This window comes from Mustela lutreola, chromosome 15 (genome assembly GCF_030435805.1).
Source record: "Mustela lutreola isolate mMusLut2 chromosome 15, mMusLut2.pri, whole genome shotgun sequence".
Classification (NCBI taxonomy): domain Eukaryota; kingdom Metazoa; phylum Chordata; class Mammalia; order Carnivora; family Mustelidae; genus Mustela; species Mustela lutreola.
Window position 1 is genome coordinate 55,459,551 of NC_081304.1, and position 18,002 is coordinate 55,477,552.

At 42.8% G+C, this 18,002-nt stretch overlaps 1 protein-coding gene across 5 annotated transcripts in view; it reads right to left on the reverse strand.

Annotated features, from left to right (window-relative positions):
- Window positions 1-1,887: 1,887 nt before the first annotated feature.
- The window catches only part of DNAH9 (dynein axonemal heavy chain 9), a 321,088-nt gene continuing 304,973 nt past the window's right edge, over window positions 1,888-18,002 (reverse strand). For all 5 annotated transcript variants that reach the window (XM_059150223.1, XM_059150226.1, XM_059150225.1 and 2 more), the window contains 2 exons: window positions 8,666-9,055; window positions 1,888-2,357 (listed from right to left, as the gene is read on the reverse strand). In XM_059150223.1, coding sequence (XP_059006206.1) covers window positions 2,130-2,357; window positions 8,666-9,055 — 618 coding nt within the window. In that variant the 3' untranslated portion in view covers window positions 1,888-2,129. The remainder of the gene's footprint in view (window positions 2,358-8,665; window positions 9,056-18,002) is intronic.

Genomic DNA, 18,002 nt, shown 5'->3' on the forward strand with positions numbered 1-18,002 from the left:
ATTTGTGTCTCTACTCTCGACTGTGTTTTAACTGTAACTCTAGTGCATTTTCTCACAGAAGCCCCCGAGTGGTGGTTGAGCTCCTCATCATCCCGTACAAACTTACCAAGTGTATCAGTCAGCTGAAGAGGGATAGGAAACCGCTAACCTGGTGTCCAGGTGTGAGAGCTCGCTTAGTGCTGGGTGTTCTTTCTCTCAGGTAACTGTGTGTCATCTCTGGTGTCCTTCTGAGCTCACCTCCCACTTGCTCACCTGCCTCAACCTGCCCCTCTTTCTCCTGGCTGTCAGTTTTCCAAAGTGTTGTGTGCTTTAAAATTTATTTATTTATTTATTTTAAAGCAGGCTCCATGCCCGGTGTGGAGCGCAGCGCGGGGCTTGAACTCGGGACCCTGAGATCAAGACCTGAGCTGAGATCAAGTGGGACGGTGAATCGACTGAGCCATCCAGGCACCCCTAAATGATCTTCATGATCTCCTGTTGTCAGTAGGTATCAGGAAGAAGTCAGTAGTGTTGATCTATTTTCAGTTCTGTCTGGAGGGGGGACACGTTTGCCTAATCTGTGCGCTTTGTCCTTTCTTCAGAATCACATGCCTCACAGTGTCTTGCTCCGCCTTCCTTCTGTCTTGGTCCTCCTCTCCCCTGCTCTTGTTTTACTGTTGCGGAGGATGGGGAAGGCTGAGGCTCGTGAGGAATTAGCATTTGATTTTGTATTTGGTACAGCAGAGATTTATAGAGTGCTGGGATTTTATTTACTTAATATTTATTTGACAGGGCGCAAGCAGGGCGTAGTGGCAGAGGGGGAGGGAGAAGCAGGCTTCCCACTGAACAAGGAGCTGGATGCAGGGCTTGATCCCAGGACCCTGGGATCATAACTGGAGCTGAAGGCAGACCCTTAATCAACTGAGCCATCTGGGCACCCCAGGATTTTGTTTCAGATCAGTTCTGCAGATGTGTTCCCTGAACCAGCAGCATTGGAAGTTTGTTAGACTTACTGAACCATAAATTCTGAAGGGTGGCCCCCAGCAGTCTTTGTTTTAACCAGCCCTCCAAGGGGACTTTGGTGTCTGCTTAAGTTTTAGGGCCAATGTTCTAAGTCATAATTCATTAAAGATAGGCAGAATTAAGGATTCTAGAAGGAATACTGTGCCCTCTTGGACTCTTCTGGGTACCCAGGCCTCCCTATAAGAGCTCTTTAGAACTGTGGAACTCTTTGGGCTTCCAGTGAAAATTTGTTCCATAGAGAAAAATCTAGAAAACTGTTAGGTTAAAAAGCTCGAGGTGAAGGGTTTCTCCGTGGGTCCCTCTTAAATGATCTGCAGGATGATAGAGATACAAGGAAGCAAACTACCTCATTCACAGTTGTATTCTCAGCCAACTGTAGGTGTTTAACCAATTGAAGTCATGTGTGGATTAATGAAGGATAGATAGCATAGGTGTGCGTCCCTTATCCTCTAGAGCAATGATCTGCAAAATATGGCCGACCATCTGTTTTTGCAAATAAAGTTTTATTGGAACCCAGCCACACCCACTTATGTATGTACTGTGGCCACTTTGGGGCCACGGTGGCAGCGTTGAGTCACTGCAACAGAGACCAAGGCCTGGCAAAGCCTAAACTCTTTACTGTCTGGCCCTTGACAGAAAAAGCTGGGCGATCCCTGATCCAAAGTACTCTTAAACCGTAAAGTGCGTACGTATCACCCAGGGAGCTTGTCAAAATGCAGACTCGGGGGTGAGCTGGTGTGTCTAGTCCCCAGAGTAGCTGGGAGCTAGAGCGCTGAGTACGTGTCAGGTACCAACATCAGGGCTCAAGTGTTTGTGGTTCGTTTCTCTCAGTCTCTTCAGGCTCATGTATGACTCTGTCGCTCTCACAGCTGGGACCAGACACACTTGAAGAATCAATCACTTTATTAGGAAAAGTGCAATGTTAAGAAATGCTTCTCCCCTTGTTCCTGGGTCTGTATTCCTCAAGCTCTGCCTTACTTTAGGCACTTCTCTCCAGGCTCCCTACAAGAATTCTACAGAATTGTGAGTATGTGTGATTCTTTATCTGTGTGTCTCCGTCTTGCCTCCCCCACGTGTCCTGGGCAGCCTGCAGCCCAGCCTTGTTTTCTTAGTGGTTCTGCAGGCAGCTAAGTCTGGAGAAGCAAAGCAACTCCAGCCAGAACCCACTTAGATGGGTTCTCCTTAGTCTTCAGGTTGAAAGTCCACACATAGGTGGGTCCCCGCTGGCAAGTCTTGTACACAGGACAAGGATAGACGCTACGGCGGTCCTGCTTATCTGCAGGAATGGCCTTGATGAACATCACAGGCATGGGGGGTGTCAGATCCTTCAGCTTTGCCTCTGTAATGATCCCAGCCTGAGGACAAGAACAGGAAAAGAGCCAGTTTAGATCAGAGCCAGAGCCTGGCGAGCCAGCCTTCTGCCTTTCAGGTTTGCTCAACAACCCGCTTTGGAATCATCTGAGATGTGGAAAACCTACTTGTGCTGTTTTCCAGTCTAAATCACTTTTTGAAGGAGAGTTCTAGAAGTTATGTGTCTCATACAAATTAATCCCTTTGAAACTCGAGTCTCTTTATATTTTTTCATCCTTTTGTTTCATAAGTGTATCAAATGCGACTGTTTGCCAGATGTTGTCATGCTAGGTGCTAGGGATTTAAAGACGAGGAAGACACAGTTCCTGCCAGCAAATGCTTTAGGTTTTAAGAGATTGGTTATGTCCTGTTCAGTCTCCTGTGGGACCTCATCTGCCCTCAAGGTCATTTTGACTTTGAGCAGAGGTGTGTTCTCTCTTTACTCATGTGACAGAGAGGACCTGACTAGTCTGTAGCTTTCCAGTTGGGGACTGTGTGGTTTTCTGAGATATCCCATTAGACTGATCTGGGATAGTTTATTATTTTTTAAATTAATGAATTAATTTATTTATTACTAGTCCTGTGAAATGTTTTCAGGAACAAAAGGGTTCCTTCATCAAATAAACTTGGGACATGGTGTTTATCGTACCCTGGGCTTGAAGCTTTATAGTGCACTCTAGCACAATGAAGACAAGAAATCCTAGCAATAAAGAAAAGAGATGAATGTTATTTAACCTGGGCTTCCCCAAACTTATTTGACCACAGGACTCTTTTCTTTGCAACCTATTTATTTCCCATGACACTAGTGTTTTATGGAACGTACTTTGGGAAATGTTGTTGATCCAAAGTGATTCACAGATTCCTTGCTTTTTTGTGCTGGTGATTCAGCCCCTTCTACTATGGATAGAGCTTGGCTCATTTCCCATAAAGTTTATTTAAAGGGGAGAATGTGCCTTTTCGGTGCTATGAGAAACTGGTGTAAGGCACGAAGAGTAACAGAACTAAGGTAAATGGTGGGGGCCCATTTAACCTGAACAACTTTATGGCAGGGAGTGGGAACAGGGTAGAACCTCTCTTTTTTCCCCACCTATCATAAACACCAGCCCTTTTAGAATGCAATGAATCAGTGTTTTTTAATGTACAGTCTTCGCATTGTAATTCCAGAACATTTTCATCACTCCCGAAAGAAACTCTAACCATTAGCACTCACCATTAGTAGTGGGGTATTGATGTCTCCAGTTACTGTGGTTGAATTCTCTATTTGGGTGACATATTTGTTTCTATCTCTTTACTTTCAGTTTATTGTGTTTTTGAATCTAAAGTGTGTTGCTTGTAGACAGAGTATCAGAAAAATACATTCTGCCATGCTCTTCTTTTCAACTGTAGTGTTTAATCTATTTACATTTAATGTAATCACTGATAAGGTGAGGTTTACCTCTGCCACTTAACTATGTGCTTTCTATGTCTTCTGTCTTTTTTGTTCCTCAGTTTCTCCTTTGCTGCCTTCTTTTCTGTTCAGTAGATATATTTTACTGTACCATTTTGATTCCCTTGTTATTTCATTCATTGTTTTAAAATATTTTCTTAGTGGTTTCCCTATGGATTTCAATTAACATCAATGTATAAAAAATCTACTTCAGGCTAATACCAACTTAATTTCAGGAGTATACAAAACCTTTATTCTTTTACAAGTTCCATTCCTTACCCTTCCTGTGCTTAAGACCTTCTGTTGTTTTCATTATACAAAATTACATTTTTTATGCTTATTAGCACAGATTTATAGTTATTGCTTCTTGCAGTTGTCTTTTAAATCAGTTAAGAAAGAAAAGTTACCAAAAAATTTGTTTATACTTTCCTTTATGTTTACATATGTAATTACCTTTACTGATACTCTGTTTCTTCATGTGGACTACAAGACTTACTGTCTTGTAACTCATTTCATCCTGAAGGACTCCCTTAAGTATTTCTTATAGGTCTGGCCTGGAAGTGGTAAATTCTCTCTCTCTTTGTCTCTCTGTGAACTCATGACCCTGAGCTGAGATCAAGAGTCAGATGCTTAACAGATTGAGCCAGCCAGGTGCCCCTCTTTCTCTCTTTGTAACCTGGGATTGCCTTAATTTTGCCTTCATTTTTGAAAAATAGTTTTGCTGGATATAGAATTGTTGGCTGACAGTATTTTTCTTTGACCAGTTTGACTTTTCATTCTACTGGCTTTTGGCCTTCCTGGTTTCTTACAAGAAATCAGCTCTTTATTCCATTGAGGACCGCTTGTATGTGATGAATTGCTTTTCTCTGGCTGCTTTCAGGATTCTCTCTTTATAACATGTCAAGGTATGGATTTTCTTTCCTTTTCCCTTTCCTTATTCCTTTCCTTTTTCTTTTCCTTTCATTTTCCCTTTCTTTTTTTCTTTTTCCTTTCCTTTTCCCTTTCCTCTCCTTCTCCCTTGCCTTTCCTTCTTTCTAAGGAGGCTCCATGCCCAGAGTAGAGCCCGATGTGGGGCTTGAACATATGACCCTGAGATCAAGACCAGAGCTGATACCAAGAATTGGAAGCTTAACTGACTGAGCCACCCCGGAGCCTCAAGGTATGATTTCTAGGTTTATCCTATTTGGATTTTGTTGAGATTCTTGGATGTGTGGATTGATGTTTTTATCAAATCTGGAAAGTGGTCATTATTTCTTCAAATATTCTTTCTGGCTCTTTCTCTCCTCTCCTCTCCTTTTGGGACTCTCACTATGTGGATGTTTGTATGTTTGATGGCATCCCTTAGTTTTCTAAACTGTTCATTTGTCTTCATTCTTTTTATCTTTCTACTTCTCAGATTGGATAATCTTAATTGATGTATTTCCAAGTTTGGTGATCCTTGCCTACTCAAATCTTCAACTGTTGCATTCCTCTATTGAATTTTCATTTAAGGTATTATACTTTTCAACTCCAGAGTTACTACTTGGTTTTTTAAAATGTAATCTCTATCCTTATTAGTATTCTTTCTTCAGTGAGACACTGTTCACATACTTTCCTTTGGTTCTCTAAACATATTTAAAATGACTGATTAAAAGTCTTTGCCTAGTATATCCCACTTAACTCCCGCAGGGACCATTTCTGGTGACCGCTTTCCCCCCTTTTTGTTTCTTTGCATGTCTCATAACTTTTCTTTGAAAACTTGAACATTTTAAAAACTATAATGTGGCAGCTCTTGTGACCAGCTCTCCCTCTGTAGGATTTGTTGTTGTTAATGGTTTAGTGACTTTTCTGAAATAATTCTGTAAAGCCTGTGTCACATATGATTACTGAAGTGGCCTGCTCAGTTGGCTTAGTGGTTAGCAAGTAATGGGCCAGAGATTTTGGTAAGTCTCAGGGTTTTTGCTCAGGGGCTCTGTGTATGCGTTGGGCATGTCTTCATTGCTCAGCAGGGCAGTTTAAAACTCTGCCTTAGCCTTCACTTCCTGCTTTCACAGAGCCTCAAGGTCAGCCAGAGGTGAGCTTCCAGCCTTCTCCAGTCTTTCTTGAGCATGTGCACAGCACTGCACATGACATGGCCTTCTGGGTTTCCAGGGACATCTTGGAGGTCATCTCATTCTCCAGTTTCTCCTTTTAAGCCTTTTGGTTAGCCTGTTATTTGCACTGTTATCTACCACCTCAGGCAAGCTTTGAGGTTGCCTGTTTTCAGTACATGCCCTTGGGGGGAAAGGCTGTTGCTCTGGGTGAGCTCCAGCTCAGGTCAAGTAGAGGCCGACTTGTGAATGGGGTCTTCCAGGAATCCAGTACATGGGGAAAATAATGCCTGTTTTCTGGGAATGGGGCTTTGAAAGTACTCCAGCTCCATTTTGCCGCCTCCTGTGGCTGGAAGGCTGCAGTTTTCACTGTGACTGGGCATGTTGCTTTCCAAGGCCTCCACGGAGTTGGTGGGGAAGGGATGGAAGAGAGCAAGTTAAAAGGCTGCAAAGCTTGCTCCTCTTACTGAGTTGGACATTTTTCTTCCATAAACACTCTTTAGGGGAGCCTGGGTAGCTTAGTGAATTAAGTATCTGCCTTCGGCTTGGGTCATCATCTCAGGGCCCTGGGATTGAGCCCTTTGTTGGGCTCCCTGCTCAGCAGAGAGTCTGCTTCTCCCTCTCCCTCTGACCCTCCTCCCTGCTTCTGCTCTTTAAAAAGAACAAAAAACAAAAAACCCCACTCTTTGAATTGCTAAAAGCCTTTGGTTGATTTTTAAAAAAATTTTTTTAAAGATTTTCTTTCCTTTTTTTAAAGATTTAATTTATTTATTTGATGGAGATCACAAGTAGGCAGAGAGGCACGCAGAGAGAGAGGGGGAAGCAGGCTCCCTGCTGAGCAGAGAGCCCGATGTGGGCCTCGATCCCAGGACCCCGAGATCATAACCTGAAGGTCAAAGGCAGAGGCTTAACCCACTGAGCCACCCAGGCGCCCAAGATTTTATTTCTTTATTGTCAGAGAGAGAGAGAGAGAGAGAGAGAGAGCGCACAAGCAGGAGGAGTGGCAGGCAGAGGGAAAGGGAGAAGCACACTCCCTGCTGAGAGAGAGTCTGATGAGGGAAACCATCCCAGGACCCTGGGATCATGACCTGAGCCAAAGGCAGACGTTTAACCCACTGAGCCACCCAGGCTCCCCCTTTGGTTGATTTCTAGAGTTCTGGGAAAAGTTGGTTCTGACAATTTTGGTCCCGTGTTACGATTTTATGGAGGAGAGGATTTTTGGATATTCTTACTCTTAATTTTGCTGACATCTTTCTGGGGGCAGAAACTTGAGAACCAGAGTTCTTGGTGGGTGGGTATTACTTCTTGGGAAGTTATTATGAAGAAACAAGGTAAGACGATATTAGAGGTAGATTATTGGAATCTGTCCTTTCCCCTCTCCCACAGTGCCAGTGCTCTTCTGAGCTTCCTTCCTAATTGTCCAGTTTGGTGTTTTTTGGTATTCTAATTCTGGCCACCCTAGGCCACACTGTACCTACAATCCATGTGTGATCCTCACGGACGGGATCTTGGACAAATGTTCAGGTGGAGGGGAGAAGTCGACTTCCTTCTCAAGGTTGTATAAGCATTTCCCCACTTTGTTGTCCTCTCTGTTAACAGGCCCTCAGTCGGTTTCATAGGCCTGCCGTAACAAGTTACTATAAATTTGATGGCTTAAAACAGAAATGTCTTCTCTCACAGTGCTAAAGGCCAGAGTCTTAAATCAAGGTGTAGGTAGGATCTGTTCCTTCTGGAGACTCTGAGGCAGAAACTGTCTCCTGTCTCTCTCCTAGCTTCTGGTGGCTGTTGGCAGTCCCTGGCCAGCAGTCTCTGCCTCTGTCCTCACAGGACATTGGCTTCTGTGCCTCCAGCATGGCCTTCTTCTAAGGATTCCAGTCCTTGGATTTAGGGCCTGCTCTGCTCTCCTCATCGTAACCACTTATCTCCACAAAGACCGTGTTTCTGGATAGGGGTGCATTCTGAGATTCTGGTTGAATTTTGGTAGACACTGCTTAGCCCAGTGCAGCTGTGTGTCTGTTTATGTGGCCGTCTGCATTACTGTAGGTCCTAACAGTTTTTCCCCATTAACTTGGGGCTGACTGCTGGGAACAGTGAAGTGTCACTTACCAAGCAGGGTGTCTGACTCAGCACTCCTTCGTGGTCATGGGTATAACAGATGTAAAGTGTCCTCCATCCTTGCTCAGGTCATTTATCCGAGCCAATCTTAGGGTTACTCGTTTTTATTAGGCTTCAGTGAGGAATCCTTTCAGAACGTCCTGCAAGGTCATATCTATTGGGCTTCCTTTGCAGATGGGAGCAGTGTAAAAGGCAGAAGGGACGCCTGCCCTCCTAGAGCTCGTAAATGAGGAGAGTGGCTGTGGTTGAGGGGTGAGGACGGGCCTCAGCCACTAGCGGGGACAGCTGACTCCAACACTTTGGGAGCACTCTCTAAGTGCCAGCCCTCTTCCAAATGTCTTCCATTGTAACCATATTCATCTTGGCAGCAACTCTATTTTTCCATTTAACACTTGAGGAAACCGCTTCGGAGAGCGGGAACCATGTCCCAGGATCACAGTGGCAGTAGATGGTGGTGGTGGGGTTCAGACCCAGGCGCTTGGGTCCAGGGCCCTTGCTTTTTGTCACTGTACTCTATGCACTCTGCGGAGTCTGTGCTCCTCGTGCCACCCCTGGCTCTGTGAGAGTGGCTGGCTAGCCTCAAGGGCAGGGTAGCTAGGCCAGAAGATCCCAGGACATCCCTTTTCAGGGTCATACTCTGTGGAGGCAGTATGTAAGTTCATCAGCCCACACAGGATGCCCTGAGGCTCCCCCCAAGATTTACCTGTGCATCCCAGCGAGCGCCTTCCATGAAGAGGCCATGAATGTAGGCCCCTTCCCGAGGGGGGCTCCTGAAGTCCTCCCTGTTCTTCTTTGTCACGTCACACTGCAGGGCCATCTGGTCCAGTGGCCACTCGTTCTTGCGGGCTGTGGACTGCATGATGGCAGTCAGGAAGGACTGGGGGTTGAAGAAGCCAGTCAGCCACACCGTGGACGGCATTGCCAGGTCTCCTACCCAGGCCTCCAGCTCTTTGATTCGGTTAAGGAGGTCCAAGAACCAGGCTCCCAGGCCTGCCGTGGAAGGGTAGGCTCGCCTGGCCCAGGGCTCTGGCACTGTGTCCAGGTACAGGGCATTCTGTAGGGTCTCCATATCCCCGGTCATAGTGAGCTCCCCCTGTAGACAAAGAGCAAGAGGGCAGAGAGTGAGGGGCAGCAAGTCCCTGGAAACAACCCACCTTAGGGACCACTGGCTTATGGCACACAGCCAGCCAGACAGGAGATGGGACACAGGGACTGTCCCTGTCTAATACCTGATTGGCAGACTTTAAAACTCTCCCTGCTCCATGATGTCAGAGTCTACACCCATCGACCGGCAGTAGTTAATGTCCACTGCAGACCTCAGACCCCCTATTTATTCCCTGCTCCTTCCATCTACCAAGCTCAGGTTTCCTCCACCCTTTGCAGCGGCCCTGCAGGCTTGTGTGTGCAGCTCCAAAGCACCCAAGGCCCAAGCCTGGAAGATCTGTGTTGCCCCAAGTCAAGGGTTTCCTCTGGAAGCAACGTATTAGATTGACAGCCCACTTGGAAGGAGCCCTCTTCCAACGACGACGTAAAATTCGTAAAGGTTCCACTGAAAACCATTGTTACATTCGATTTTGTAACTTTGGTTATGATAAGGGTCTCCAGCAATTTCTTGAAGAATACCCACCTCTAGCACAGCAGTTTCTGTTCAGGGGTTCGAGGACACGACGTGGCTTGTGTTAGGGAGTGAATGTGTCCCTCCCTGCCCACCCAGATTTCTGTGTTGAAACCCTAATCCCTCAGTGTGATCATGGCATTAGGAGGTGATGGGCTCGTGAGGTGGGTCCCTCGTGCACGGGATTGGCACTCTTGTTATAAAACAGCCCCTCGAGAGCCCCCTTGCCCTTTCTGTTTTGTGAGGATGGGGTAGGAAAGTGACCCGACTGTGAACCAGGAGGTGGGCCCCCCCCCAGACGCCAGATCTACCGCTACCTCTGGGACCGTGAGAAGTACATTTCCATTGCTGATGAGCCAGCCAGCTCGTGTTCAGTTAGAGCAGCCCATGTGCACTGAGGCCGCTTGGCTGGCCCCAAGTGCAGACTGCTGAAATGTCAGGTCTCTGTGGGGCCTAGAGTTGCCCTGCCTGTGGATGGGACACTGGACCATGCAGTTCTAGGCCCAGCTCTTTCCTGACTCTTGGAAGTGCTTAAAAACAAAACAAAACAAACCAAAACCAAAACAAAACAAAAAACTTAAGCACACCTTCCTTAAAGAGGAACTTGTTTTAGTTCCCAAGTGATAGCTAACCCTCTGACCCCCGATTTATAGGAAATAGGTGACTAACTTTGTCATGAACCTCATAAAGCATAGCTAGTGTGTATATAGAAAATACCGTGGAATCAAGTGGCTGGGCTATTTTCAGATCTAAATACCTTAATATTTTAAAGAAAAGGCAAACATCCCCATCAGAGCAGTGCGAGGTCAGCCAGACCAAAAGAGTACAGCCTGAGTCACAGACGTTTAACAACTAGCTGTGCCACCCAGCAACCCCACTAATTCTTTATTATGTGGAGTTTATAAAACCTAGCTATTAATAAGGTTTCCCTAAAAATAGTTGATTTAATAAAATAACATTTAATATCAAAATTAAATTTAGTGCAAAGGGAAAAAAATGAATGAGTTCAAACCCTCTCTTTTATGAGACCCTATCCACGGAACCTTTTCTTACCCCATTACACTATCTAGGACCTTCTTTACGATGATGAATGAGTCATAAGGGCGGACATCCTTGCTTATTTCCAAACTCAGAGGGAAAAAATTGTCTTTCACCATTAATTGTGGTTTTTCTTAGGTGTCCTTTATTTACTTGAGTAAAGGCCCTTTTCTTGTTTTTCTGACATTTAAAATCAAGTGTTGATGTTCAATTTTATAAAATCCTTTTTTTCATCTATGAAAATGATCACATGGTTTTCTTATGCAGTGCATTCATACAGTGAACTCCAGTGACTGATTTTTGAATGTTAAAGCCAACCTTGCAGTTCTGGGATGAACCCCGTGTGACCATGATGTACTAACCTTTTCTTGTATGATTTCATTTACCAACATCTTGCTAAGGATTTTTGTATTTGGATTTATGAGGAATATTTGTCCTTCATTTTCTTTTCTCATAGTATCTTTGGTTTTGGTGTCAGGTCAGTTCTGGCCTCATAACATTTATTGGGAAGCATTTCCATTGCTTTCTATTTAAATTAAACTATTTGAGGGGCACCAGGACGGCTCAGTTGGTTAAGCGTCCGACTCTTGATTTCGGCTCAGGTTGTGATCTCAGGGTCCTGGGATCAAGCCCCACATCAGGCTCTGTACACCACGGCAAGTCTGCTTGGGATTTTCTCCCTGCCTCTGCCTACCCCCCACCACGCTAAGATAAATAAATAAAACTTTAGAAAAAAATTAAGCTATTTGAGGTAATTGTAGACACATGTGCAGTTGTAAGAAATAATACGGATAGGTCTTGCCTACTCTTTGCCCAGGTGTCCACAATGCTAACATTTTGCAAAACTGTAATACAGTATTACAAACAGAATGCTGACATGAATACAGTGAAAATACAAACATTTCCGTCACCATAGTGTCCCTCACGTTGCTCCCGTCTAGGCACACTGACTTTCCTCCTGGCCTCACCCTTTCCATAACCCTAGTAATGACTGATCAGTTCTCCACTTCTATAAATGTGTCTTTTCAGCAGTATTATATAAATGGAATAATTTATCAAAACTTTTACCTTCTGGGCTTGGCTTTTCACTAAGCAAAGTTATTTGGATATTCACCCAGGCTTTTCACTGTACCAAATTGTTGATTCCTTTTCATTGCTAAGTAGTATTCCACAGTATGTGTGGTAGGCAGAGTAAAGACCCTTCCAAATATGTTCACGTCTCAATCCCTATAACCCGTGAAGATGTGACCTCATGTGGCAGAGGGGATTCTGCAGATGTGATTAAGATAGGAGTTTAAAGTGGGGGTGGGAGCTTATCCTGGATTATTGGGGTTGGAAGCAGGCAGGAGAGTCAGAATCAGAGATAGATTGGAAGATGCTATGCTGCTGGCTTTAAAGATGAAGAAAGAAGCCACTGGCCAAGGATGGGAGAAGCTGGGAAAGGCAAGTGAGCCTTTCCTAACTTCTTCCCTCGAACCTGCAGAATAAATACAGCTCTGCCCAAATCTTGATTTTAGCTAATGGCACCCATTTCAGATTTCTTTTTTTTTTTTTAATATTTTATTTATTTATTTGACAGTGAGAGATCACAAGTAGGCAGAGAGGCGGGCAGAGAGAGAGAAAGGGAAGCAGGCTACCTGCTGAGCAGAAAGCCCGATGTGGGGCTTGATCCCAGGACCCTGAGATCATGACCTGAACCGAAGGCAGCGGCTTAACCCACTGAGCCACCCAGGCGCCCCCCATTTCAGATTTCTGACCTCTAAAACTGTAAGATAAATTCTTGAAAGCCAGTAAGTCTGGGGTAACTTACTACAGCAGTAAGACAGGATAGATGGCCATGGTTTGTTTCCCCATTTTACCCACTGAAGGACATCTGGGTTCTTTCCAGGTTTTGTTATTACAAATGAAGCTGCTCTAAACATTTATGTGTAGATTTTCCTGTGAAATTAAGTTTCCATTTCTCTGGGATAAATACCCAGAAGTGTAATTCTTAGGTTGTGTGGTATTGACATATTTAGTTTTTAAAGCACTGCCCAGCTGTTTCCCAGAGTGGCCGTTTTATATTCTCACCGGCAATGTGTGAGTTCTTCCTTTTATTCACATCCTTGCCAGCATTTATAGTTGTTATTCTTTTTTTTTTTTTTTAAAGACTTTATTTGTTTGACAGAGAGAGTACAAGCAGGAGAGCAGCAGGCAGAGGGAGAAGCAGGCTCCCTGCTGGGCAGAGAGCCTGACACGGGACTCGATTCCAGGATCACACGACCTGACCCAAAGATGCTTAACCGACAGAAACACCCAGGCGTCCCGTGTTATCATTCTTATTTTTTTTTTTTTAAATTTTAATTCCAGTATAGTTAACATGCAGTGTTATATTAGTGGCAGGTGTACAATATAGTGATTCAAGAATTCTGTATATTACTCGGTGCTCATCATGAGAAGTGTATTCTTAATTCCCTTCATCTGTTTCACCCATCCCTCCACTCACCTCCCCTCTGGTGGCCATCAGTGTGTTCTCTCTAGTCAAGAGTCTGTTTTTTGGTTTGTCTCTCTTTTTTTTTGTCTTTGCTTATCTGTTTTGTTTCTTAAATTCCCCATAGGAGTGAAATTGTATGGTATTTGTCTTTCTCTGACTTGTTTTGCTTAGCAGTATACTCTCTAGATGTCTTCACGTTGTTGCACATGGCATGATTTCATTCTTTTTTATGGCCGGGTAATATTTCAGTGTGTGTGTGTGTGTGTGTGTGTGTGTGTGTGTGTGTATACCACATGTTCTTTATCCATTCATCTATGGACACTTGGGCTGCTTCCATGTCTTGGCTATTGTAAATAATGCTACAGTAAACATCGGGGTGCATATGTCTTTTTGAATTAGTGTTTTTATAGTCTTTGGGTAAATATCCAGTAGTGGAATTACTGGATCATATAGTTGTTGTATTTTTAACATTTTGAGGAATCTCCATACTGTTTTCCACAGCGGCTGCAGCCGTTTACATTCCCACCAAACAGGGCAAGAGGGTTCCTTTTTCTCCACATCCTCGCCAACACCTGTTGTTTGTGTTGATTTTAGCCATTCTGACAGGTGTGAGGCAATTTCTCCTTGTGGTTTTAATTGCATTTCTCTAATGATGAGAGATGTTGGATTACTTCTTTTTTGGTGTTGAGCTGTATCAGTTCTTCTTCTTCTTTTTTTTTTTTTTAAGATTTTATTTATTTGACACAGAGCAGCAGGCAGAGAAAGAGAGGAGGAAGCAGGCTCCCTGCCAAGCAAAGAGCCCTATGTGGGACTCGATCCCAGGACCCCGGGGTTCATGACCTGAGCCAAAGACAGAGGCCTCAACCCACTGAGCCACCCAGGTGCCCCCAGCACTGTTTTTCTGAAATGCTGTCTTTCCCCCATTGACTTGGTTTTGTACTTGTCAAAAATCATTTGAGATATTTCCACTTTCTTTATTCTGTTTTGTGTGTCTGTCCCTCTACCAATAACACACAGTCTTGATTACAATAACTATATAATTTCTGAAATTAGGGAAACTGCTTCCTCCTCCTTAATTCTTTTTCAAAATTGTCTTCACTATTTTAGTTTCTTTGCTTTTCCACATAAATTTTAAAATGATCTTCCCTGTATCTACAAAAGGTTCTTGCTTGGATTTTGATAGGAATTGCATCAAACCTGTATATGAATTTGAGTAAAATTGACATCATATGATGTAATCTTCTAATCCATGAATATGGTATGTTCCTCCATTTATTTCTGTATTCTTTATTTTATCTTATCACTGTTCTGTAGATTTGAGCACACAAGTCCTATACATGTTTTGTTAGATTTATATGTAGGTATTTCATTTTTTTTTTTTTTTAAATCTAGAAAAATGTTTCTGTGGCTGATGTCAAAGAAATTTCCTCTCTTCTCTTCCAGGATTTTTATCGTTTCACGTCTCACATTTAGGTCGTTGATCCTTTTTGAGTTAATTTTTATATGTTATTAGAAAGTGGTCCGTTTTCATTCTTTTGGTAAATGTGCAGTTTTCTCAGCACATTTATTTATTGAAGGGACCATCTTTTCTCCCATTGTATATTCTTGCTTCCTTAGTCATATATTAATTGACCATATAATTAAGGGTTTATTTTGGGCTCTGTTTTGTTCCATTGATCTATGTGTCTTTTTTGTTCTAATAACATACTATTTTCATTACTATAGTTTTGTAGTGTACCTTGAAATCTGGGGTGGTTATACCTCCAGTTTTCTTCTTTCTTGGGATTACTTTGATTATTTGGGGTCTTTTGTGATTCTGTATAAATTTTAGGACAATTTGTTCTAGTTCTGTGAAGAATGCTATTGGTAATTTGATAGGCATTGCATTGAATCGGTAAATTGCTTTGGGTTCTGTGGACATTTTCAACAATATGGTTCTCCTAGTCCATGAGCATGGAATATCTTTCCATTGGTTTGTGTCATCTTCAGTTTCTTTCATCAGTGCCCAGAACTTTTTAAGAGTACAGGTCTTTCACCTCCTTGGCTAAGTTTATTCCTAGGTATTTCTCTTCTTTTTGGTGCAATTGTAAATAGAACTTATTCCTAGCCAAAAGGCCAAGAAGCAATTAGAGTAGTTTTCTTAATTTATCTTTCTGCTCCTTCATTATTAGTATATAGAAACAGTATGAATTTCTGGGTATTTTGTATCCTGCAACTTTACAGAATTCATTTTTTACTTTTAATAGTTTTTTTGGTGGAGTCTTTAGGGTTTCCTGTGTATGGTATCGTGTTATCTGCAAATAGTGACAGTTTAATTTCTTCCTTACCAATCTGGATGCTTTTTATTTCTTTTTCTTGTCACATTGCTGTGTTTAGGCCTTACAGAATTATGTTGAATAACAGTAGTGAGAGTGATCCTTCTGTCTTGTTCCTGATCTTAGAGGAAAAGCTTTCCAGTTTTTCAGTATATAACTAGTTGCTTCTCTCTGGATACTTTTAAGATGCTCCCTTTATTTTTAATCTTTGACATTGTCATATGTCTTGGTGTAGACCATTCTTGAGTTCATCTTATTGGGGACTTTTTGTGGTTCCTGGACCTGGATATCTGTTTTCTTGTCCAGGTTAGGGGAGTTTTCAGCTATTATTTCTTTAAATAAATTTCTGGCCCCTTCTCTCTCATCTCCTTTCCAGCAGGTGAATCTGCTCCCCGTCTGTCAGTACTATCCCTCCCCATCATATGTAGACTCTCTATCCTTTGTTGTGCAGAAGCTGTTCAGTCAGCCCTCACTTCCTCTTCAGGAGGAATTGTTCTATATATAGGTGTAGATGCGGTGTGACTGTGGAGGAGTTGAGTTCAGGGTCTACTTACATCACAATCTCAGACCCCCCCCACCCCCACCTTTTAGGGTTGGTTTTTTTGGTGACAAGTTCCTTTATGATTTTCCTTCATCTGAAAATGTCTTGATTTCCCCTTCATTCCTAAAATATTTTCTCTGGACATAGGATCATAGTCTGTGTGATACCTCACAGGAGGGAGATAGCAGCAGGAAGTCTGCATATGGATTTCTCCTACTCCTTCTGTGACTTCTTCCTCCATGATCCAGCTGTGTGTGTATTCTTACTGGCCCATGATAACAGTCTCAGTCGTATGTGTACTGTATGCTGAGATCCAGTCTTCAACCGTGGGAGTGATCTGGGGACAGAATCCCCGACACAACAGCATATTGTTACATCTTGTTTATTTATTTGTTCTGACAGTTCTAATCAGTACTTTGGATGCTTGGAACATTTATAATTTAATGTAATTATCAATAGGACAGAGTTTAAATCTACCATATATTACTTACTTTAGTGGTTGCCCTAGGACGGGGTTGGCAAGTTTTCTGTAAAGTGTCACATAGTAAATGCTGTCGGCTTCATAAGCCACATGATATTTGTTGCAGCTATTCACCTCGTCAGTTGCTACACAAAAGCAGTCATACACAATGGGTGAATTAATGGTTGTGACCATATTCCAGTAAATGCTTGCTTACAGAAAAAGACTGTGGGCTGGATTTGGCCTGTAGGCCAGTAGTTTGCTGACCCCTCCTCTAGGATTTACTGTATATGTCTTTAAGTTATCACAATCAACCTTCAAATAATACGCCACATGACGTACAGCATAACAACTGTGTTCTCCCCTTTCACTTTTTATGCTGTCATTGATATACATTTTGGTTCTACATATTATAAAGTAATTATTATTTTTTTAAAAAATCAATTAATTTTTATGATTTTAAGTGATAAATATCTTTAATACAGCTCACATATTTAATATCTATGGAGTTGTTAATTTCTTTGTGTAGATCCAGATTTCTTTACGGTATCATTTTCCTTCCATCTGAAGAATTTCTTCAAACATTCTTACATTTTAGGCCTGCTGGATATAAATTCCCTCAGTTGTCTGAGAACATGCGTACAGGCATACCTCAGAGTTATTGTGGATTTGGTTCTAGATCACTGCAGGAAACTGCATATTGCAATTAAGTGAGGCAAATGGATGTTCTGGTGTCCCAGTGCATGTGAAAGTTATGTTTACACTATACTGTAATCTGTTAAGTGTACAGTAGCATTATGTCTAAAAAGACAATGTACATAACTTAATTTAAAAATAATTTATTGCTAAAACTGTCAACCATCATCTGACCTTTCAGTGAGTCCTCATCTTTTTGCTGGTGGAGGGTCTTGTGTCAGTGTTGATGGCTGCCGACCACTTAGGATGGTGGGTGCTGAAGGCTGAGGTGACAGTGGCAATTTCTTAAAATAAGACAACAGTGAAATCTGCCGCATCAATTGACTCCTCCTCTCACAAACAATTTCTCTGTAGCATGCGATGCTGTTTGATAGCATCTGACCCACAGTAGAGCTTCTTTCAAAATCAGAGTCTGTCCTCTCAAACCCTGCTGCTGCTTTACCAGCTAAGTTCATGGAATAGTCTCAATCCTTTGTTGTCATTTCAGCAGTCTTCACAGCGTCTTCACCAGGAGTAGTTTCCATCTCAAGAAATCACATTGTTTGCTCATCAATAAGCAGCAACTCCTCATCCACTGAGGTTTTATCAGGAGATTGTAGCACTTTGGACATGCTCAGGCTCCACTTCCGCTTCTAGTTCTCTTGCCGTTGCCACCACATCTGCAGTGACTGCCTCCACTGAAGTCTTGACCCTCATAGTCATCCAGGAGGGTTGGAATCAAGTTCTGCCAGAGTCCTCCTGCTCATGTTGATATTTTGACCTCTTCGCATGAATCACAAATATTAATGGCATCTAGAATGGTGACTCTTTCCCAAAGGTTACCTACTGACTTTGTCCACATTCATCAGAGGAATTTTACTATCTATGGCAGCGAGAGCCTTATGAAATGTATTTCTTAAATA